Source organism: Equus przewalskii, unplaced genomic scaffold (genome assembly GCF_037783145.1).
Source record: "Equus przewalskii isolate Varuska unplaced genomic scaffold, EquPr2 ChrUn-6, whole genome shotgun sequence".
NCBI classification, from domain to species: Eukaryota; Metazoa; Chordata; class Mammalia; order Perissodactyla; family Equidae; genus Equus; species Equus przewalskii.
In genome coordinates this window covers 1,581,134-1,604,111 of record NW_027228754.1, presented here as the reverse complement: position 1 = coordinate 1,604,111, position 22,978 = coordinate 1,581,134, and the positions used below count along the sequence as shown (strand labels likewise).

The following is a 22,978-nucleotide window of genomic DNA, read 5'->3' as shown; positions in this document are numbered from 1 at the left end:
CTCTACAGGATGGATGTGGGCCAGCACTTCTCGTCCCATGCCCTGTCCTTCCCTTACATTCCCGAGTTAGGAGTGTTGAGTGAAGCAAAGGAAACTGGCTGGAGCTGAGCCAGGTGGCCAGTCCTGGACGCGGCTCCATCTTTTATTCAGAGAATGACCTCATCCTTGGTTCTGGTTCTTTAAAGAGAAGTGCAGGGGTCTCTTTCCTGCAACCTGGATTGCATTTTTACTGCCCTCCTCCTCCACAGGATCAAAGAAACAGACTTCACCTAGAGGAGACTCCCAGTTTTTAAGACCTAGAGTCAATATTGCATTTGTCCCCGTTTTGTCCTGTCCTGCGAATTTAACCTCTGACCCAGAATACCTCCTCTTCTCCACCTCCATTTCCTTCTCTCTGATTACTTTGCCCTCCCTGAGCCCTCCCTAATTACCCCAAATCTCCCCTCCCCCAGCCCCAGCTTCATTTACCTCCGACTCATCTGGTCTTATTTTTAGCTCTGGCTTTTTCCTTTCTTAATATGGCGATGAGCTCTCAGGCCAGAGGCGCTGGGACAGGGGCTGAGGAGCCCTGAACATTGGGGGAGGGGGAGGGGAAGGAGGTTCTGGGAGCCTAGGGGAGAGGTGTAGGAGGTGGGAGGATCCCAGCCCTCATGGAGCTGTCCTGGCCTCAGAAGGTTATCCATCTCTTCTGCCAATCCCAGAGACATATTTAGACAGGACCAGGTGCGGGCCAAGGGGTGCCAATCTCAGGGGCAGCTCCGGTTCCCTCCCCGCCCCCTGCTCCTATTCCTCCTCCTGACCCTTTTTCTCTTGGCTCCATCGGCAGTTTCTCCAGGACTCAGCAGTGTCCTCTGTCCACTGCCCTGGGCTGTTCTCCACCCCACCCCCACTGTGAGCCCCTAACTCAGGATTCAGGACCCAGGGGCCCCTCCCCACCCCAGCTAACTTCTTCTGGACCAGGAGAGCCGACCCACGTCCCACTACCTCCATGAGCGCTGCAGACAGGATGGGGGCCAGAGCTGTGCAGGGCCTGCGGCTGGCAATGCTGTTACTGCTGGTGCTAGGGACCCCTAAGTCAGGGGTGCAGGGGGAGGAAGGGCTGGACTTTCCTGAGTATGATGGTGTGGACCGTGTGGTCAATGTCAACGCAAAGAACTACAAGAATGTGTTCAAGAAGTATGAGGTGCTGGCACTGCTCTACCACGAGCCCCCCGAGGACGACAAGGCCTCACAAAGACAATTTGAGATGGAGGAGCTGATCCTGGAGGTGAGTGGTGGGTCTGCAGGCCTGCAGAGCACACCCCGTCCCTCTCTGCAACCCTCTATCCTACAACTCCACATAGATCTTTGAGGGCAGGATCTAGGGGCTAGGGGCAGTGCAGCAGGACCCCCGTCTTGACCAACAGGACACAAATGGCATGTGGCCTTAGCCAAATGAGAAACAAACTTGGGAATCCAAAAGCGCCACCATAGTTAGGCAATTTTAGGAGGAATGGAGCGAGGCTGCAGGGAGATCTCTCCTCCGTGCTATAGGAGGCTGGTAGCACTAGGCTTGGCTAGAACTGGGGTGTCCTTGGAAGGGGGACAAAAAAGGGGGAAGGGGGAGAACTGCAGCGCAGCGTATTGCACCCCCCAATCTACTTTCCTAGCCAGAATATGGCCTCTCTCCCTACACTTTAGGGGCTGTACCCCAAAGAAATCCAAATCAATTTAAATGTTATTGACATCTTATTTGCATGTCATTTATTTCATGGTTTCATCTTTAATAAAAACCACCATGCCTCCCATTGGTCTCTCAGTCCCCTCTCTCTTCCCCCACCCCCAAATTCCCCATCTGCCTTTATTGGATCAAGCTGGATTCCCTGATTGGCAAATTTTTGTGGTTGGAGGATGCTTCAAAATGCCGTCTTCAATTTCTCTTTATGGGAAGATTCTCCTCACCCCCAAGCTGACTTCAGGCCCAAAGGAGAGGGAGGCTATTGTAACAAGAAAAAAAGCCTATTTGGGGATGATAGGGAGGTGTGGTCACATAGCCCTCTAAGAGCCAGGATGTGATAGAGTTTTCTTGTCTAAACTTCTGCAGCTCCCTCTCTAGCTTGGCCTTACAGAGAGCCCCCAGCTTGCCCAGAGCTTGGAGTATTTCAGGGCAAGATACCAGGCCTGCAAGCTCTCGTTTGTGTGCCCCTGCCGGGGGCTGGAACTGCCATCTGATTAATGCACTGAGTATTTTTATCCTGAGTGCTCAGCATCCCTGGCCATCCATCTGCCAACAGCCTCCCTTCCCTGTCCTCCTGAGAATCTGGGTGCCCGAGTCTGTATTATGTGGGGTAAAGCTGCAAGCCATGCCCAAGACACAGGCTGCCGGGGACAGGGACCTACGGGTGTGACTATCCATAGCCTAGGGACAGGCTGAGGTGGAGAGGGAAAGGGAAAGTTCAGCCCAGATGAGGAGAGCCCGGTCTGTTTCACCTCCAGTCCCTGTCAGTCTCGGCCTCTGTGGATGATGAGTGGTGGTCACAGTGACCTCTACTCTCAGCTCTCTGGCTTTCCCCACTCCTCAGCAACATGAACGGACCTCCCACTACCCTCCTGCCCTCCAAAATTCTTCCCATTGGAAGAATGGGAATTCTTCCTACTCAGAAGAATACCAGGGAGTTCACTGCCATGCTGAGCATGGCCTTTGATCAGGATGGAGTGCAGGGTTCTATGGAGTCCCTGAAGGAGCGAAGGGCCTCAGTCACTCTGAAGCGCAGTGCCTTAAAGTTCTACATAATAAGCACATTGTAAATGAGCAATAAATGTTCAGGGATTAAGAATTGAACTAAAGACCAGAAGGGTGGGGTTCTAGGGAAAGTGGAGATATCCCAGATCCCAGTACAGTGTCAAGGTTAACTCTTCTATTCCCTGCATCTCAAATGACCCCAACTTGAAAGCAAGAGAGGGTAATAGGGTTTACTAAGAATTCCGTGGGCTGGTTTTAACCCTAACCTTCCTCCAGTTAGCAGCCCAAGTCCTAGAAGACAAAGGTGTTGGCTTCGGGCTGGTGGACTCTGAGAAGGATGCAGCTGTAGCCAAGAAACTAGGTAAGGGGGGTGGGGCGGGGCAGGGAGGGGAAGCTGGCCTGTGAGAGGGGGAGGCCTAGGCTGGAGGACCAGGTGACAGCCCTTATATAGACCAGGGCCTCCACCATGCCTATTCTGAAAGTAGGGGAGAAAATACTGAATTTGGGAGGGGTGTGGCTGAGGTCCTGGCCTCTCCTTTATTCCTTATAGAGACCAATGCTCAAATCTCAGAAACAGGTGAAGGTGGCTTTCTTTATGCTTACGTAAAAAACAGGGCTAGGTGTTGAGGAAAGGGGGAATTCAGGGAACACAGGTGGGGCTGGAGTGGCCTCTGCAAACTCTTCTTCCAACCCCTCCCCCTCCAGAGCCCTGGCCAGGTGTTACAGAACCGGCCACCAGGGGGCAGCGCAGGCATGAGACTGGACTCCGGAAGTGGATGGGGGAAGGGTGGTCAGTAATGAAGTCATTTGGTCAGTAATAGCAGAGGGTTAAAGGGGGGGGCTGGGAATCAGCGACTAGAGTCCTCAGAGGAGGTAACATAAATATCTGTCTCTAGTTATGACAGGCAGAGAAAGGGAGAAAACTTGCTAGAGTCTATATCTCCCTATGTCCTGCCCTAACACCCCCACCTGAACCTAGCTTCTCCCTGGAGAGCCCATGGGCCCCAGCTAGCTACCTAGACTAAATCCAGAGGTACAGACACTAGGGGAGTAGGGGCTAAGGGGCAGTGGAGGTGAGGGGGCAAGGAAGAGGGAGGTGGAGGATATGGGGCCCACTGGGATTATGGACTGGGCTGCAACCCTGGATTTGGACCCCTGAATCCGTGGGAAGTTTGGGATGATGGCTCACCCCTGGCTCACTCCCAGGACTAACTGAAGAGGACAGCATTTATGTGTTCAAGGGAGATGAAGTCATTGAGTATGATGGCGAGCTTTCTGCTGACACCCTGGTGGAGTTTCTGCTTGATGTGAGGATTCCCCTGGACCTAATGGCCTTGCTTTAAGACTTCGTGCCCTCCCCATCAACTCCCACCTCACACACATAGTGAACAGCTAGCCCCTTCCTCCTGTTCCCCACCCCTCCTCTCCCTGCTTCTATTGGTGAGGACCGAAACTCACTCTCTTCCTTCAATGTCCCTGTTCCTCCAGGTCCTAGAGGACCCTGTAGAATTGATTGAGGGTGAACGAGAGCTGCAGGCGTTCGAGAATCTTGAGGATGAGAACAAACTCATTGGCTACTTCAAGAGCAAAGATTCAGAGCGTGGGTAACCCTCAGACTCCACTGTGCCCTCCCTGGATCCCCATTTTACCTGTCCTCCTACCTCCCCACTTCACCCACTGTCTCAGCAGCTCTGCCTCCTAACTCCTCTTGCCACAGTCAGCTTCATCAACTGCTCTGAGCTCCCTGCACTGGAGGGGCTTCCCAGACAGGCACCTCCAGCATTCTGCCTCCCCCAACTATATTTTAGCCACTCTCAGAGGACTAGAGGGAGTGGGTCTCAGAATGAACCCCACCTCCCATATTGGGGAGGGGGGGATGGTTTCCTGGAGGACCCTGGTTCCCCCAGAGACTAACTCTGCATTCCCCCCTCAGATTACAAAGCCTACGAGGATGCGGCGGAGGAGTTTCATCCCTACATCCCCTTCTTTGCCACCTTCGACAGCAAGGTTCTCCTCCCCACGGCTACATTGGGTCTCCCTCACTCCCTTCAGCTGCCCTGCCCCCTCTTCCAGAATCTTTGGGGGACCTAGTCTTTCCCTACACATGACATTCTCCACCCTCACCCCCATCTCAGGCCTCTCCTGCCCCACAGATTTTAGACATCTAAAGTACCCCTCTCCTGTTCAGCCAAAGCCCAGAGAAGTTAAGACACTTGTCCAGTGTCACAGTGGCAGTGACAAGGGCCCAGGTTGTCTGACTCCCTTCCTAATATCTGCTCCCTGATAATACTGCTTCTCACCCTGATCCTGCATCCCCTGCTCTACTCCCCCCTGCCCCCTCCCTCAAAGGTGGCAAAGAAGCTGACCCTGAAGCTGAATGAGATCGATTTCTATGAGGCCTTCATGGAAGAACCTGTGACCATCCCAGATAAGCCCAATAGCGAAGAGGAGATTGTCAACTTCGTGGAGAAGCACAGGAGGTGGGGAGCAGGGGCAACCGTCTGAGCAGGGTAGGCTCCTCCTCAGGCTAGAACACCAGTCTATGAGATAGGCTGGGGGAATCTCAGCCAGCCAGGAGCTTGGACTCACCTGGAGATGAATGCACTTCTGGGTACCAGTGCTCACTGATACACTCACCATTTTACACAACATTTTGCATGCTAGCACTTAGCCCTGAGCCCTACACATAGGAGGTCCTCCATATATGTGTACATTTAGTGGGTAGAGGCCAGGGATGCTGCTAAACATCCTATAGTGCACACAGGACAGCTCCCCCAAAACACAATTATCTGGCCCCAAATGTCAGTAGTGCTGAGGTTGAGAAACTCTGCCCTACACTCACACATAATTCTCTCCCTTCACAGTACTCCACCGCTGGAAATACCCACTCATCAGTGTAAACACTACTCACTCTCATTCTTTCCCACTAGATTATGGTCCCCTCATCAGGGCAGGAACATGTTTGCCTGGTTCAGCTCTATCTACATAGCACCATGCACAGTGCTTAGAACATCTCAGACACTCAATTTTTTTGAATGAATGAATGAATGAACGAACGAATACGCAGATGTCCAGTTCTTACCTTCCTCCCAAAAGTCTCTCTCCCAGTCCCCTTGTTCACCCTCTGCTCTCCCACCTGCTCTAACCATGCAGTGATCTGGGCCTGGTGCCCAGGGCTTAGGTTTGGCCAGATGGCTTTGTTCTGGGCTACAAGCTGTCTGTGCCCTAGACATGACCCAGAGGCAGCCTCTGCTGTGGGGACCCTCTGGAGGGGAGGGCATTCTTCTCACCCACTGAGTATGACTTTCTGTCTGTTGCTTCTAGGTCAACCTTGAGGAAACTGAAGCCTGAGAGTATGTATGAGACCTGGGTGAGTGCCCCTGGACCAGGCCAGGCCCTTAGGGGAGCATGGGTGGCTAAAGACTCAAGTCCTAGAAACATCCCACCCTACTGTTCCTCATGCCTTGCTTGTAGGACTGACAATGCACCAGCAAAGGTTGAGGGTTTTGTTCTCAAGAATGTGTCAGGCATTGGGAGACACACATAAGTAGATGAAGATGACAAGGGAGGAGCTCCAAGCTCTGGAGCTAAAGAGTTTGCCAGAGGAGGTATGGGGGCCCTGGAGCTGAAGGGAGCAGTGTCACTTGGGAAAGGGTCACCACCACGAGAATATACCTGATCCACAAGCTGGATTTCCAAAAAACTCAGGTTCAAGGAAGATCTAGGGTCTGTTCTGGGCTCTCTGACTTCAGGGAGCATAACTAAGGCCTCCTCTCCCCTAACAGGAGGATGATCTGGATGGAATCCATATTGTGGCCTTTGCAGAGGAAGCAGATCCTGGTGAGGGAGAAATACTGGATTGGATTTGGGGGGGCACTGGTGAGAGGGGGGAGGCGGGGCTGTCAATTGGAGCATAGGCTTCACTTGGGAGGCATTCCTGGAAAAGTACAAGCAGCCTGCAGCTAGACCTGAGGAACTGTGGGAGGTGGGAAAGAGATCTAGACTCCTGTTCCCTCTGGGTCCCTTTCCTCTCTGCCCCACCTCACACTTCTCACTTGTGTTTCCTCCAAGATGGCTATGAGTTCTTGGAGACCCTCAAGTCTGTGGCCCAAGATAACACTGATAACCCTGATCTTAGCATCATCTGGATTGACCCTGATGACTTCCCCCTGGTAAGAGGTCCGCTCAGGCACTGCTAACCTAAGGTGGGGCCTTAGATAGTGGCACTTTCTGAGGAGAGCTTGTTTCAGAGTCTTTCCTCATCTTCTAGCTGGGGGACCCTGGAAGGTTTCTGCCTGTTGCATGATCATGGGCACTGTGGGCATGAAGGGCATCCTGAGAAAGGGAAAACAGGATGGGAAGTGAATCACATGGGTCATAACACACATAATTCCTAGAGCAGAGACTGGGCAGGTAGCACATGTGCCCAGGGATGGTTCCTTCTAAAGAAATCCAGAGTTTGGGGGAACAGATGGGCACATTACCCCTGCACATGGTATACACAATAATAGAATCAAAGCACAGAGATTCCATGTCTCAGGGTATGGCTTTGTTCCTCGCTGAATCTCCAACACCTAGCACTAATTGTTGAAAGAGTAATGGAATGGACAAACAGAAATGTGAGGAACATTGGCAATTACCAGGTATAATTACCATAGTTTAGAGATGTAGAAATTGAGGGCCAAGGAGAAGTGCCTTGCTCAAAGTCACAAGGTCAATCAGTAGCAGATCCAGGATCAGAACAGGGGTTTCCTATCTAGTTTTCCTTAGATAGGAGGGGCCGATGTCCCCAGCTGACCCTCCTGATACTTTCCCTTTCAGATTTCTACCCTTTAACTGCTTAGTTCTATCCAATCCTTTCAGGTCTTATAGAAGGACTCATCCCTCATCCACCATGGGTTCATAGTGTCTTCCCTCTGTCTCTCGGCTGACCCTCACACACATCCCCTTGGACTCACGTGTTCCTAGACTCCATTAAGTTGCCATATGTGGTCTTTCTACAGCTGGTTCCATACTGGGAGAAGACGTTTGACATTGACCTGTCAGCCCCACAAATAGGAGTCGTCAATGTTACTGATGTGAGTTTCCTTCCCTCATCCCTGGTTGACCCCTAACTCTGCTTCCCAGCATAGCGAGCTCTCCTGTGCTCTGCCAACTAGGAATTGAGCCCTTCCCATAGAAATTAGACATGCCCAGTCTAATGACTGGATGGAGGGAGAGATTCATGATCTGAACATGCCCATCTTCACCTGTTGGAATCGGCTGCTCATCCTTCAAGCCCCTGTTCAAATCCTCTCTTCGCCATGAAGTCTTTCTAGATCTCCCATTTGGAATCATTCCCTCCTTGGCACTCCAAGAGCCCATTTGGCATCAAGAACATGGCTTTTATATGGCTATTTATGTATCATGTCTGTCCCCTCCAGTAGACTTTGAGCTTTTTGAGGGCAGACATCTTCTCATTCACATGTAGCAGGTGCTTCAAAAATGTTTATTCAGTAGAACTGAACAAGCCACAGTCTTTGCTTTCATATAATTCTCAGTCTAACTGGGAAAGCAGTATTCCATTAACTACAAGGCCAGATCTGATAAACTCTGTAATAAAGATACACATAAAATGCTAGGAAGGCACAAAAATCAAAGTGATTTCTGCTTGAGAGAATCAGAGAAGGGTTTAAAAGGAGTGGCATTTAAAGTGGAGATTGTACAACGTATAGGAGTTCTACAGTTGAGAAGCACTTCCAAATTGATGGAAAAGTTAGTGCAAAAGGTCAAAAGTAGGAAAATGAATATCAGGTTAGGTTCAGGAAAAGGCAAGTCATTTTTTACAGCTTGAGAGCCTAGAGATCTCTGAGGATGGTGCTGAAAAAGCAGGTCATGAAAAGCCTTGAATGCTGAAGAGTTGCTGACTTTATTCTCTAGGCCAGGAAGAGCCACCAGTGGTTTTGCGTCAAGGGCATGATCGAGAGGTCTGTTTTAGGAAGCGCAGCATGTCAAGAGCTTGGAAGAAAGAGTGAAAGGAGGAGGGCTATTTGCCAGTCCAACTATTCTTTCTACTCCCACTGTCACCATTCTAACTTAGACCTTCACCTGGACAGTTTCTCTGGCTGTTGACAGATGAAGGGAAGGGACAGAAGATGTGGGGAAGGATATACAGAGTCCAGTGAGTGGGAGGATGGGTCCAAAGACCTGAGTCAGTCTTAGCTCTGGTTCCCTGTCTGTGCCATGTCCTAGGCGGACAGTGTATGGTTGGAGATGGACGACGAGGAGGACCTGCCCTCCCCTGAGGAGCTGGAGGACTGGCTGGAGGATGTGCTGTCGGGCGAGATCAACACAGAGGATGATGACGATGATGATGACGACGATGATGACGATGATGACTAGTTGCTGTAGCTACCATCTCCTAGCCCCACTTGCTCTCCTCAGGCTTCCTCCTGCCTTCCCTGAGCTTCTCCAGGGACACTAGGTCATTCTCTGACTAGGGCCCACTGGGGTCTGTAGGCTGAGTGCTGAGACTCTGATCCCCCTCACTTAATGAGGGAAGGAGCACTTTTCCCTACATACCAGCCGACCTATCTCATCTGACTTCTGTTTCCTGTCCAACAATGTCCCTGTATCTAGTATTTGTTTCTTCCATCACTCCCTACACTCTTTCTTATGATTTTCTTGCCATATCTGTGGGCTCCTATCTCTATTCTGTTCCCTCCACTTCTGCACACTCTTCCCCCACTCTCTTAAATCCTATATCCTTCTGACTGTCCTATCCCTGGCCAGGAGGAAGGGAGGGTTCTGTGGGGCTGTATCTCACCAATCTCTTGTTAATGTATTTGGGTCAAATAAGAGGCCTCAATAAAGGATCTGGGGCAGCATGAGCAAGTGTCTGCTGATGAGGTCTCACCCCTGTGGCAGGAGAGAGGCAGCCAGAGATTGGGAGATTTAGGTATGGGTGCCTTGTTAGGGGACTGTGATAGGAGGCTGGTGGGGCTCCCTCCAGGCAGTTATCCCAGAGAAGCTTGGATTATTTATCTGCTGCAAGTCAACAAGCCTTTTCTGAACACATGGTGTTTGTCCAGCACCGCTATTAGGCTCTGGGAGAACAGAGAGTGCTGGGCCTGTCCCTGCTCTGGAGCTGATTAGACTCACTGGGAAGTCAAGACAAACACACTAAACAATTGAAGAAAAATACAAAGCAATATGTAATTAAGTGATTACGTGCTGCTTGATAGCACCCTCCCTGCAGCTCTTATTTGAATGTCAAGACTGAGCCCAAATAACACTTCCTCGATGAGGCCTTCCCAGAGGTGTCACCCGCCTGCAGTTCCCTCCTCTGGGTTCACACTGCACTCTCTAAATACACCTCTATTCTGGTATTCAGCCTATTCTATCACAGTTCTTCATTTACGTATCCATCCTGCCCACTAGACTGTGAGCCCCTTGAAGGCAGGGACCCAGGCTTTTCTCTGTGTCCACAGGGCCTGACATACAAAAAGTAGTCCCTAATAAATGTCTGTTAAAAGAAGGAACAAATGAACAGAATGGGCTTAGAGAAGAGAGATCAGAGTGGGCTTTGATGGCTTCATAAAGGAAGTGAGCATTTTCTAGGCCTTAAAGGAAGAGTAGGATTTGATTGGGGGCCAAGGAGTTGGGGAGGGGACATTTCAGTTGATGGAGACATCAAAAGCACTGGCAGAATGGTGTGTGTCATATTGGGGCCCAGAAGAAACCAGAGAGACAAGACGAGGAGTTCAAGTGGCGGTCATGAGGTTGCGTGGGCATAATGGGACTCGGTTGTAGAGGTGTTTGAATTTAATCCTATAAAATGGGGAGGAAGGGCAAAATTTAATCTGGCAGTGATGAAGAGAATGGATATAGGGAGGGGAGCTGATGGAGATACCAGAGGCAGGGAGCCCAACTCATATAATCAGAGATTGTTATAATAATTGGGGTGAAGTTGGAAGAATATGGACCTGAGTGGTGGTCACAGGAGTGGGGAGGAGACGTTGAGTTTTGTATAATAGGGGTCCCCCAGACCTGGGCCTGCTGCAGTTCCTGGCAGGAAGGATCTGCATTCTCTCTGGCACAGCCCAAGTTGGGGTAAGTATAAAGGAGTCAGGGTGGTAGAACCAAGGAGTCGGGGTGGGGGAACCAAGCAACTGAACAAGCCCGTAGCTAAAAGACATTACGGTGTTCATGGATCAGGTATAAATGCATTGCTGTGAGACTTAGAGGATTTTTAAGTACAGAAGATGAGACCTGTAGTTAGAGAAGTTTTCACCCTCTACAAACAAATCCAGGGAGTGTTCCTAGAGAAGGTGACAGGAGTATAAAGTAGAAACCATGTATTCATCCAACTTGCACCCATGTAATAAATGTATGGACACTGGGCCAGTATAATAATATTATGGAGCCTACTGTCTAGCAGAGGTCAGTGAAAGGCCTTGGACTAAATAATAGCTCCCATGTTTTAAGTACCCATCTGTGCGAGGCCCTAGAAGACTGATGATTTCTAAATCTCAGAACTCCTCTCTAAGATGGGAATTGGTGTCACCATCTTACCAGCGAGGACACTGAGGCTCAAGGGCATAACCTGCCCAAGAAAGGAGTAGAGCCAGCATGAAGCCAAGGTCCCCTGTACCTGGTTGACTCTGGGAGACCTGAACCTTTCACTGCTGTAGAGAAGTCGTTTAGCTTCTCTGAGTCTCAAAGATGGGTCAACAAAATTGTTTTTGGCCCTGCAACACAGAACAAGTGAAATATATACAAAGGTAAATTACGAGGGTGTGTTACTATCAAAGGAGCAGTGACAGGGTGCACTGGGAGAGGAGATGATGAAGAACAAAGAGAAGGGCTGTGGAACCCAAAAGCAGCAGGAGCTGAGCCTGAGCCTCTTGGAGGAACAGTGTAGACTCAAGAAATGAGGGGCTCAGCTAAGGCTTCTTGCGGGGTCTCTGCCAGGTGGGAACTGGTGTGAAGTCAGGGGGTTCTCAGAGGTGGTACAAACACTGATGGAGCTCAGACCTCTTCCCAGGGCCAGACTCTGCCAGAGTTGAGGTGGGATCTCTTAGGCTGGAGATGGGGGTAAAAACAGATGCTTCCCCACTTCTTCCTTCCCTCTTTCAGTCTGGCTGAGAATCTGGGGGAGGAAAGTCCCTGGGGTTGAGGGGAAGTGAGAGCTGCCATGCTGGGCCTGAGGAGAGGGGCAGAGCTAGGAGACAGAGCTAAGTGTGGCTTTGCAAGTTGTCTATATTTGCATGCTGAGCTCACTGCTGCTCTTTTTCTCCCCAGAAAATAAAATTACATCATAGGAGGGGGAAGGCTGGAGGGTGGTATATTTGGGAAAGGTGAGAGGAACACAAGGGGGCCGCTAGCATCTTCCTGGAGAGAGAGAATCCATGGCTCCAGGTTAAGGGAAGGAGGCCCGTGTTGCTTCTCCCCCCAACCCCTGCTTCTAACCCCATCCCCCAATGTGGATGAGTCTGAGCTCCCCTAACCCATACGGGGAGGGAAAGAGGTTTTTCCAAATACCAAGTCTAAGCGGACCCAGAGGCCAAAGGCCTTCCAAATCCCTAAACCCTAACTCACTCTGTGCATCCCATGGTCCCAGCTGCTGTGGTCATGGAAAGGTCACAAGGGGAGGGGAGTGTCCCATTGGGAAAGAAATCTGAGAATTGGGTTTTGCGGTTTAGGGAAGAGGCAGCGCACCTACTCCAGCCCTCCCCCACTTCTGTCCCCTATCCCAGGAGCCTTCCAGAACCCCAGCCCCCGGCTGTCTCCCCTCCCCCTCCTGCCGCTCCCCGCCCCCCGCCCCTCCCCGGCTCTGACATCACGGGCCGGCCGGGTGGGGTGAGGCGGCGCTGGGCTCGGGCTCGGGCTCCGCGGGCGGAAGAGGCGGCGGCGGCGGCGGCAGAAGCGGCAGCGGCGGCGGCGGCGGCGGGAGCTGAGGAGGAGGCTCCGGACGCTGCTCAGGAACCGGGGACACCGGAGTGCCCGCGCCCTGAGCGCTCAGCCCCGGAGGCGGTGAGAGGGCGGAGAGGAGATGTGTCGCGGGGAGGGGGCAGATTTGGAGTCTGGGCTCGGAGGGGCGTCGATCCGGGACGCCCGGGGCCGGATGGGGAGCGGGGGCCCCGGACGGGTCCGCTCTGTGTCAGGCCGCACGGGCTCGGTATGTGTCGGTGAGTCCCGAGTGCCGAGGTGTGTTGGAGGCGGCGTGGCTTCGGCCGCCCATTTCAGGCTGAACGGCAGTTTTGGAGTCGGACCGGGGCCTGGGGATTAGGATGGAGCCTGCTTCCCGCCCAGCCGGCTCGGCCGGGCCAGCTCCCGCCCCTCCCTCCCCTTCTCTGGCTTCGGACTCTCCTGGGCTGGCGGTCTCCCGGCCCAACCCTGCCTCAGTTCCTCCGGCAGCCGCCCCTGCTCCGAGGGCTCAAACCTGGCCGCTCGCACCATGTGCCCTCATCCTAGCCCTCTGCACCTGGGGAAGAGGTGGGATTGGCGAAAGCTTGTCTGGAGGGAAGGAGGAAGGAGCTGGGGGTGTAGAGAAGTGAAGTAGCTAACTGTAAAACCCCTATTTCATATAATCCATGTCAAAACTGACAGGGACACACACACCTACAAGACACACACCAGCACACACAGTGACACACACCCATGTGACTCTTACACACATCGTCTCGCATACAGCAAATCACAAATGTTGCTGCACTACACGTCCAACCCCCACCTCACCCCCTCTGCCTCCCATGTGCAAGTCTTGGAAGAACAGCAGTCTAGCAGGATAGCTGAGTGGGGACCACTGTCCCCAAGTCCACCCTAATTTTCTGGGCATCTTCTCCCAGCCCTGGACTTTGAGTGCTTCTTTAAAACAGGGGAAAAGATGGGAGAAAATCCTGGTCTCACTTTAGGACAGGGAGAGAGGATCTTGAGCGCGAGTGAGCCTGGTGTTCTGAAACTGGGTGAGTAGGGAGGGTAGGGGCTGCTGGTGGCCTCTCTTGCTGGGTCCAGTTAGAGCTCAGGATGCTGGGAGTGGCTGGTTCCTGGGCATAAGAGTGGCCAAGGGATGGAGGAGAGGGTGGAAGAAAGGGAGAGGGAGAAAAAGGAAGAATGAATATGAGTCAGCCAAGGATGGAGCCCAAGTCAGAGAGAGAGAATGAGGAGAATGTGTGTGAAAGGGAGACACATGGAGAGAGGGACAGACAGTCAGGGACAGGGAGAGGGAGGAAGTGAGAGACAGAGATGGTCAGAAGAGTGGGAAGAGTGCTGGGAATGGACCACAGAGGCTCAGCAGTCAGGGAGGTTGAAAGCAGCCTGGTGGTGAGACCACAGGGACTCAAGGGAAACATGCTGAATATGTATATTTTGTTTCTCTAGTATGTGTCTGGCCCCCAGGCTGTCAGAGCGATTAGCTTTAATTGCTCTTCCCTTTGTGGTTAAACACTCCATTGGGGAAATTGCCAGAAATGCCCTAGGCTGTCGGCTGCCCTGGTTGCCTACTTCCTCACTTCCCTGACACCTGTGCCCATCACGTGTGCATGTATTGTCATGCATGAAGAAGAGGGCCACAGACTGCCATGCCGTCCCCTCACACTCTCCTTCAGATGCTCATGTACAATGCAATGGTGGACATCAGTAACCTGTATGCAGCCAACCAACCCAGGCCCCTCCCCACCAAACTCACTCTACCTCTTTACTGCAGGGATGCTCACTCCTTCCTAACAGTATAGTAGCTCTGAGCCTTCAGATGGGGACCACTGAGTCATAGACCCAGGAGTCCTAAGTATTCATGGCTACTATCAAGTGGGATAGGATGAAAGGCCACTGAAAAGAAAGGAGGAAAAGAGAGACTGATAGATTAGGGAGAGAGGAAATGGATGAGAAACGGAGAAATGGGAAAGAAACAGAAATAGAAGTAGGGAGAGACAACTAGGAGTGGAGAGCGGCAGAGGCCCCCCCCCCCCCCCCCCACCGTCACGTCACGCAGCTCTCCTCTGCCCTGCCTGATCCAATGCCAGGTGTCTCCTGATGCCCTCATCTTGGGTCTGGTCTGTCTTCTCTTAAACTAAGGGCTAAAGGCTTAGCCCTGTCCCTCTGCCCAGGGGCAACCGATTTTGCTTCTTGGACTGAACATTTTGAGGCCCAGGTATCCTGCCTGCCCTCATTCCCAGGCTGACTCTGGAGACTTGGAGCCCTCTTCTTCCTTCATTACAGGACTAAAAACACTCCCCACCTCCCCAAAGCTGAATGGATGCTAAGGCAAGAAGTCAATTGAGTATGATATTAAAGGAGTAATTAGGGATGAATTACAAGATTGCTTGAATTTGGGAACAGATAAAATTTAAAATAGGAATCTTGCTCTCTTCCCTTCCCACCCATCTGTTTCTCCCTGATTACTACCCGTCCCAACCCCCAACTCCAGGCAACAAGACTGAGAGACTTGAGTGCCTACAAGCCCCCTCCTGCCCCTTGCAGGGATCTCCAGGTCCCTGCAGCTGTGTGGGATGGCCCCACCCCTCAGCGTTAGGCAGCTGTCACAGATGTGAGGCAAGGAGGGGCAGCAGCTCCTCATCTTCAGGCTTTCTTAAATTTACCGAGGATTTGGAACCAAATGCTAGGGAGAGGGGATAATCATGAATTAATGTCAAATGCATAGAAATTCTTTTGGTGCTGCCACCTCCTCCACAGGTGGTTATCCCATTTTGCTAGGCTTCTCAAAGTACCCCCAGTGCCCACGGAGTACCCACCTGTCATGCTCCCAACTGCTACCCTAGAAGGTCAGTATATAATGATCCTTACCTCCTGCCCCTCTTCCCCAGCATCCTCAGTTGGTTTGACCTTTGTCAGGGCTCCGCCGGGGGCCAGCTTGGAAGAAGGAGGAAGGAAGGAAGGTGTGAGGAAGCGGTGAGCAGAGCACAGAATGATCTGGGAGGGAAGGGGACTGACTTCCTGGCAGCCTCGGCTCCGGTTCCCGGTTCCTGCCCTGGTATCCTGTCCCAAGAATGGCCTCCGCCCAGGCTGCCCGGTGTTCCCTGGGCAGCCTCTGCGCTCTCCAGAGATCTGAAGTTTTCAGAGCTAGGAGGGCAGGAGACTTCTCTACAGGCCCTAAGGAATTCTGAATCTCCGGTGAGAGAAGTGACATGGTTTCTGTGAAGACTCACCATGGCCAGCCCAGCCCAGGGACAGTGATAAGTGAGACTTGAGTTCCACATAAGGAAATTCCCCCTCCTCATTACTCCCAATATTCCTCCCAAACTATCCTGCCCTGGCCCCTGCCACCACACCCAGGCCTGGGCAAATGGGATCTCTCCAGGGAGGGAGGCAACCAGGCTGCCTTTCCCTGCTCCCTCAGAGGCCTTACTCCTATCCTGTCTGTCCCTTCTTACTCACCACTCCACACACCCCTCCCATCCAGTGGTGTCATTGTCCTGACGACTGAGGGGGGGCACCTAGAACTGCGGTTGCCATGGTAACCACTGAGCTGAGGCTTCAGCCTTCCCATCGTGGACTCTGTGCTCCCTGCCCCCCTTCCCTCCCCCGACTAGATACCTCCTTTGCAGCCTCAGTCTCCTTCCCTCTCCCAACCCTGGCTCTCTTCCTCCATTCTGTAGGCTCCCCTCACCCTTCCTCTGTTCTCTGGATGTGAGCCTGTGATTATCTACCTTCTTACACATACTCTCAGCTGGTTCAGATACAGATAAACACACAGACCACATACACTCAGAGCCACACATCCAGTGCTGGCACGTACACATCCATTACCAGATCATCCAAACACATGCCCAGATCCCAGCCACTGCCTCCTGCCCATACCTGCGCCCACACCCAGGTATCAACATCCATACGTAGGAGCCTGGCGCTCTAACATTCCCACCCCCATTTCTCTTAGAGCCTCCATGTATCTGTTTCACTCTCTTAGAAAGCTCCTACCTGCCCCCCACCCTCAAGTCTTTGTGGGTGGGTGTCTCACACACATTAATCCCTTCCCGCCCACCTCCCCTGTAAGTCTGTGTTTTAGATTCAGAGCCTTAAATCTTAACTCCTCTTGGGAGTACACGTACACACACACACTTTCCTCCCACAGGATCTCTATTTACAAACTCTTCTTCCATGTGAAAACAGGGCAGGATGACCCTAAATTCTGTCCCATTTTCCAGCTGAGGACTTGGTCCCAGGGTTGCCTCCATGGGGGCAGAGTCTTTTTGGGGACATCTCGCCTCCTTCCCTTGCTGCCCTTTTCAGCCCACCACTCCCCACCCCCACCCCCCGCTCATTATTATCCCCATCTTTGGACCCCTTCCCCACCGTCCCCCTTGCCTGCATCCCACCTTTTCTGTCCTCGGATTATCAGTGTGTGTGTGGCGGGGGGGGGGGGGGGGGTGGGGAGAGGCTGGGCTCCAGAGCCTGCTGCTGTGACCTAGATTTCAACGCAGAGACGGTTCCTGGTGCTGACAGTCAGAGAGCATTGTTCCTGTACCAGCCTGGCAGGGCCACTGCTGGGCCCTTCTGTCTGCTTGCACCTGGGTGTGCAAGTGAGCGTGCCTGTAAGTGCCTGTTTCTTGTAGGGGTCGTGCTGGCCCTGCCGCCTGGCTCATTGTGTGTGTGTCACAGTGCCTGCTATCAAGGGAGGCTTGTTTGTTCTGGTCCCAGTAGGAGGCTGGGAATGGGGACTTCTGGGCCCATGCCTCATACTTTGTAGCAGGCATGCCTTTCTGCCTCAGTTTCCCTGCATACAGGCCAGAAATAAAGAAAACAGGGTTGTGTCCACCAGCCCCTTTCTATGTGCCACATTCCCAGCCCATTATTGGGGTGATTTGTGGGCAGGCTCGGTCAAGTACAAGGTCGTCTAGCTCCTTGCCCTACCCTTTGGTTTAGCCAGTGTTTATAACGTAACTTTTTTTTTTTTTTTGAGAGATTGGCACCTGAGCTAACATCTGTTGCCAATCTTTTTTTTCTTTCTTCTTCTTCTCCCCAAAGCCCCCCAGTACATAGTTGTGTATTCTAGTCGTAGTTCCTTCTAGTTCTGCCATGTGGGACACTGCCTCAGCATGGCTTGATGAGCAGTGCTGGGTCCGTGCCCAGGATCCGAACAAGTGAAACCCTGGGTCACCGAAGCAGAGCGTGTGAAATTAACCCCTTGGCCACAGGGCCAGCCCATGTAACTTACTTTTTAAAATGCTTTTCTTTTTTTTTGAGGAAGATTAGCCCTGAGCTAACTGCTGCCAATCCTCCTCTTTTCGCTGAGGAAGACTGGCCCTGAGCTAACATCCATGCCCATCTTCCTCTACTTTAGATGTGGGACGCCTACCACAGCATGGTGTGCCAAGCGGTGCTATGTCTGCACCTGGGATCCAAACCAGCGAACCCCGGGCCGCCAAAGCAGAATGTGTGCACTTAACTCCTGCGCCACCAAGCCAGCCCCTTTACTTTTCTGATTATAAAAGAAATATATACTCATTGTGTGAAAAAAAAGTCCCTTTTAAACTCACCGCTAGAGTTTGTCTTAGTGAGTGGAAGGAGGGCCTTGCATGTTCTCTACCTTTTCACCTAAGGATCTTCAAGAAAGAGGGATGGGGTGGGTGAAGGCCTAGATGAGATCCAGCCTTGCCCAGCCCCCTTTGGGAGGTCTTGCTGAAGGTAGTAGTGCCAGCTGGATGTTGATGCAAGCAGGAGTGGCAGCCCCCTTCCTGCCAGACTCCCGAAGCTGCATTTAAACCCCTTCCCCCTGCCACCCAGCCAGCCTGGGAACTGGGCAGGGGGCCAGAGCCAGCCGCTTGGTATTCTTGGGCGCGGGGGCTGTAGACATAGCACAAAGGCTAGGAAAGAGGGCTGTGTGGAGGTCCAGCAGCGATCAAGGGAGAAAATGGGCTCCACAAAGGTGGGGGTGGCCCATTGCTTCCCCCACTCCCGGCTCCCACCCCCCGAGCCCTTATAACTGAATACAGGGCTGGGCATGGAGGGGCCAGGGGACCATTAGACCAAGCAACTAGGCATCCATCCAAAATGACTATCATTAGTGGGATGGTGGGGAGTTGAAGTGAGGGACCCCTTTGCTTCTGGGGAAGAATGGAAGCTAGAACACATGAGCTCTAACCAACCCCCTCCAGCCCCTTCTTTTTATCTTCTCACTGCCACAGCAAGCTTCTCCCTGCCTGTTGTTTTGGAGTGTTTTTTTTTTTTTTCCTGACAGGGGGAGGGGTTGCAGGTGGGTGGGGCGATTCTGGGGGGAACTTGGAGGCAGTGGGTGAGAAAGTCGGGAGCAGGCTGCTATGGTAACCGCCTCCTCAGTCAGGGGAGCTGTTGCCAGGGATACTGTTAGAGGGGGAAAAACAAAGAAAAAAGATGGTGGGGGGAAGGAGGTGTGACTTGTCGCTCTAGGCTCCAGACTAGCCCCTAGCTTCCGAGTTTTTTTCTGTCTAGTCCCACCTCCCTTAGGTCCCTCTGCAGTTCTAGACACATGCCTGGTAGGGTAGAGGGGGTAGGTAGTGCCAGTGAGTGAACCAGACCCCAAAACTCAAGCTCAGCCTCTTCTCCCTTTGTTCCTTCCAACCCCAGTCATGGCCGAGTACGGGACCCTCCTCCAGGACCTGACCAACAACATCACTCTTGAAGATCTGGAACAGCTCAAGTCTGCCTGCAAGGAGGACATCCCCAGTGAGAAGAGTGAGGAGATCACTACTGGCAGTGCCTGGTTTAGCTTCCTGGAGAGCCACAACAAGCTGGACAAAGGTAGGGGGCCTGGGGGACAGGCATCCTACTATCAGTCTTTCAGGCTCAGTTCACTCAGTAGAGATGAGTTCAGAGCTCCTATACACACAAAGTGTACTCCTCTGGCAAGGCAGGATAGGAGAGATGCTCTTAAGAATGTAGAGGGGCTCCAGGGTAGTAGTCTTTACATTCTTCACTATGCCCCCATCAGTAAAAATGTTACTCAGACACTACTGTGCTATTATCACATATATAATAAAATATTAAAATAGAGGTTAAAAGTGATAAAATTTAAAATAAAACCAGAAGTTCTAACATTTTGTTAGCCACTTTTAGAGACCACTGCTCTGGGAAGGGCTTTAGGGAGGAATCAGTATTTATCGTGGCCCTGAAAGGCAAGTGGGATGTCAAACGCAGGATCCAAAGGAGGGCATGCCAGGCAAACGGCCATAGTCACAGAGGTGGGAGTGTCTGGTGTGTTTGGAAAAGCAGGGGTCCTGCTCAGCTTGGCTGGTATGGGCACAGGGCACATCCAGAAGTGGCTGAAAAGGGAAATTAAAGCTGTGCTGTGGAGGGGCTTGAGTGAGAGGGGATTTGATGGGTGAGGTGAGTGACCTGAGGGCCCTGCTGAGATACTAATCTGACTGGAGCATGGATAGCAGGGAGGGAGGCTGAAGGAGGTCTCAGTGCATCTGCAGTCTCCTAGAACTGGCCAAGCCATGGAGATCATCCTTCTGGTTCTGTCTGTGCCTTCTCTCGTTCAGAATTACCTTTCTCACTAGGCCCAGAATCTCCTGGGTTGTCTAGAGATTCCACGTCTCCAGTCCCACATGTGCTTCTGGGAAATTCTTTCTGATGCTTACTTGGAGAAAAGTGGAAGAGGGACAGGGTGGGTGTTGGGTATTTGGAAGCCAAGTCAATTTTTCTATTCTCCCGTCCCCTCAGCATAGGACCTGGTATTTAACTTAAATCCCTCATTCTAAATTCATAATCTAGAAACTTCACTGAGCAGCAATCTGCCCTGCCTGGGAACAGTCCTCTGTTCTCTATTTTTCGTGCCTTAGCTTTCTCTTCCTGGATTAGTAGCCCCTGTTCTTCTAGTGTTGCCCGCTCCAATAACCAATGTGAGCAACTCAGTCTTGGTTCCAGAAGCCTGGTCTGGTAGAGTAGGGGAGGCTGACCTCCAAAGCCTAGCTCTGACCTTCAGTCTCCTGCCTTCCTCCAGACAACCTCTCCTACATTGAGCACATCTTTGAGATCTCCCGCCGTCCTGACCTACTTACTATGGTGGTTGACTACAGAACCCGCGTTCTGAAGATCTCTGAGGAGGATGAGCTGGACACCAAGCTAACCCGTATCCCCAGTGCCAAGAAGTACAAAGGTAAGAGGCCATGCCTTTAACATACACCTCTGCCCCTCCATGGATTATCCTTGGAGTACTTGAATTTTGGGAGCATGAGCTAATGCTCAATGGGCCTGCCTGGTGTCTCCCATGACTTCCATCCCTGGACACATCCCTTTTTGCCCCTAGACATTATCCGGCAGCCTTCTGAGGAAGAGATCATCAAATTGGCTCCTCCGCCGAAGAAAGCCTGAGCAAGGGGGAGGAAGAGGAGGAAGGTTGGACCTTCATCGGACCACTCCCTTCCCCCATCCTCCTGGGGAGGGGGCTAGGACAACCCCCCTCCCCAATCTACCCATTTACTAACTTGGTCCTAACCCCCTTACTGTGCGCGTGTGTGTGCGTGTGCGCACGCTCTGGCTGTCTGTCTGTATGTCTAGCTCATCTAGTTCCTCCTTGTGAGGGGATGGGGGTCAGGGGCTGGGGGGGGGCTTAGTTTCCCCACTCGAGGGAGGTGGAGGCTATTTCTATGCAAATAGAAATGGGCACATTTCTCCTACTTCCCTTTCCTCTAATCTTCCCCCACATCTCAAAAGCGTGTGAGCCGAAAGGACCTGTATTTTCCTACACTGAGGAGCCCAGGTAGGGGTGAGGCATGGGAGAGGTGGGTCCATCTAATGGAAAGCAGTGGAAGAGAAAGTGAAGAGGCTACCCAACCCCCACTTGGAAGGGGCAAAGAAAAGCCAGAGTTCAGTGTTTGTACTCCCATGTTGGACTGGGTGAGGAGTCCAGTTTCCAGCGGTTCCTCAGGTTGGAGGGCCTGGGCACCAGCAGGTCCTTTTTTGCTCCCCTCATGGGCCTAGGATGGGTATGAGCCAGGGAACTAATGAGAGATGACCACTGAAACCTTTCCTGGCCCCAAGTTCAACCCCCCTGGAGCACCCAGCATTAGACACCCTCCACCCACCTCTGCTCTGGAGAGACTGGGCTGGGAGCATGCCCCACTGAGCCTGAGATGGGGAATGGGGGCAAAGAGAGGGGCCCCCCTTTTCACTCCTTTATTCCTGCTCAGACTGTTGCACATACTGACCCCAAACCTAGGGAGGTTGGGAAATGAGATCCTTAGGTTTTAACTCCGATCCTGCCCCCACCTACAGGATCCCAACGTGGTTACTGCAGGCAACCTTCCCTCTCTCCCTGGTCTAGAACACTCCAAGCCAGAAAGAAGTTAACTACAGTGTTTGCCTTTGCACTGATCCCCAATTCATTCCATGAGGGGACTTGGTAACCCCTCTCCCTCAATATCCTGGCGCCTTGGGCTTGTGAACACCTAGCCAAATCACTAGAGTACAGTGACCCCAGCCTCCTGCCTGTCCCAAGATGTTCCTCCCCATCCTGACCGTGCTAACTGTGTGTACATATATATTCTACATATATGTATATTAAACCCGCACTGCCATGTCTGCCCTTTTTTGTGGTGTCTAGCATTAACTTATTGTCTAGGCCAGAGCGGGGGTGGGAGGAGAATGCCACAGTGAAGGGAGTGGCAGAGTCAAATTGCTACATAGTCAAAACAAAAAAGAAAACTTTTTTTTAACTTTAAATTCACATGCAGTTTCAAGAGACTATTGAGACAAAGTTTAAGTTAGAAGCTTGTAGGATGTGGGAGCAAAACTTCAGTGGGAGGGGAGGGCTGGCTGTTGGAAGAGGGAAGAAGCCAGACTGGGTGGAGAGCAATCTCTACTCCTAGCCCAGCCTAGCCTGCCTGTCCCCTCTGGCCACTGCTGCGGACACCTGCCTTAACAAATACACCTCGACTACTCCAGTTTTGCCTTAAAGGACCTTCCCAAGTTTCCCCAGCCCTGTCTGGCTTCTCCCTCAAGGAGAGAGAGACTTGTAGAACTGGGAGGGGGGGAGTGAACATGAATTGTCCTTCCAGTCAGGATACGTTATGTAAGAGCGAGAGCAAGAGTGAGAGAATGAGAATGCATGAATAAGGAGCCTTCCTTTGATGAGAGGAGATGATGAGATGGGAGAAGGGAGACAGGGTCATTTTCAGCAGAGTCTAGTGATTTCTCTGTAAGGCAAAATAATCTAAAAAGACTAACCTGCCCTCCCACCCCCTGTACTGCTGTGAGATCGCCCCTATCCTGTGCTCCTCTGTCTGCAGTGTGCACGGCCTTGTTCTAACCCTGGAATAAAGGTGATTGATTGTACTGTAC

General features: G+C 52.1%; 3 protein-coding genes across 18 annotated transcripts in view; 2 read left to right on the top strand and 1 right to left on the bottom strand.

The window, feature by feature from the left end:
- DCAF8 (DDB1 and CUL4 associated factor 8) overlaps positions 1–22,978 on the bottom strand; it is a 79,375-nt gene that overhangs the window by 13,710 nt on the left and 42,687 nt on the right. For 6 of the 12 annotated variants that reach the window (XR_011536937.1, XM_070608411.1, XM_070608409.1 and 3 more), the window contains 2 exons: positions 15,506–15,571; positions 14,974–15,320 (listed from right to left, as the gene is read on the bottom strand). Coding sequence is in view for 10 of the 12 variants with exons in the window: in XM_070608411.1 (XP_070464512.1) it covers positions 15,297–15,320; positions 15,506–15,571 (90 nt within the window). In the remaining 2 variants the exon portion in view is untranslated. Of the gene's footprint in view, positions 1–14,973; positions 15,321–15,505; positions 15,572–22,978 lie in introns of those variants that run through there. The other 6 variants (XR_011536933.1, XM_070608414.1, XM_070608413.1 and 3 more) reach the window with 1 other exon arrangement.
- On the top strand, positions 120–9,591 carry CASQ1 (calsequestrin 1). The gene is made up of 11 exons (XM_008520478.2): positions 120–1,267; positions 2,999–3,083; positions 3,929–4,029; positions 4,211–4,322; positions 4,656–4,729; positions 5,072–5,202; positions 6,047–6,092; positions 6,508–6,562; positions 6,794–6,894; positions 7,726–7,800; positions 8,954–9,591. The coding sequence occupies exons 1-11, from the start codon at positions 989–991 to the stop codon at positions 9,101–9,103; spliced, it is 1,209 nt and encodes a 402-aa protein (XP_008518700.2). The 5' UTR covers positions 120–988; the 3' UTR covers positions 9,104–9,591.
- PEA15 (proliferation and apoptosis adaptor protein 15) lies at positions 12,529–22,977 on the top strand. 5 transcript variants are annotated; one of them, XM_070608431.1, is made up of 5 exons: positions 15,400–15,483; positions 17,140–17,250; positions 19,262–19,435; positions 20,640–20,795; positions 20,946–22,977. In XM_070608431.1, exons 1-5 carry the CDS (start codon positions 15,459–15,461, stop codon positions 21,008–21,010), a joined length of 531 nt encoding a protein of 176 aa, XP_070464532.1. In that variant the 5' UTR covers positions 15,400–15,458; the 3' UTR covers positions 21,011–22,977. The 5 variants fall into 5 exon arrangements, with proteins under 5 accessions (XP_008518703.1, XP_070464532.1, XP_008518702.1 ...); XM_008520480.2 differs by having other exon boundaries at positions 17,128–17,250; XM_070608434.1 differs by lacking the exon at positions 15,400–15,483 and adding an exon at positions 15,525–15,610.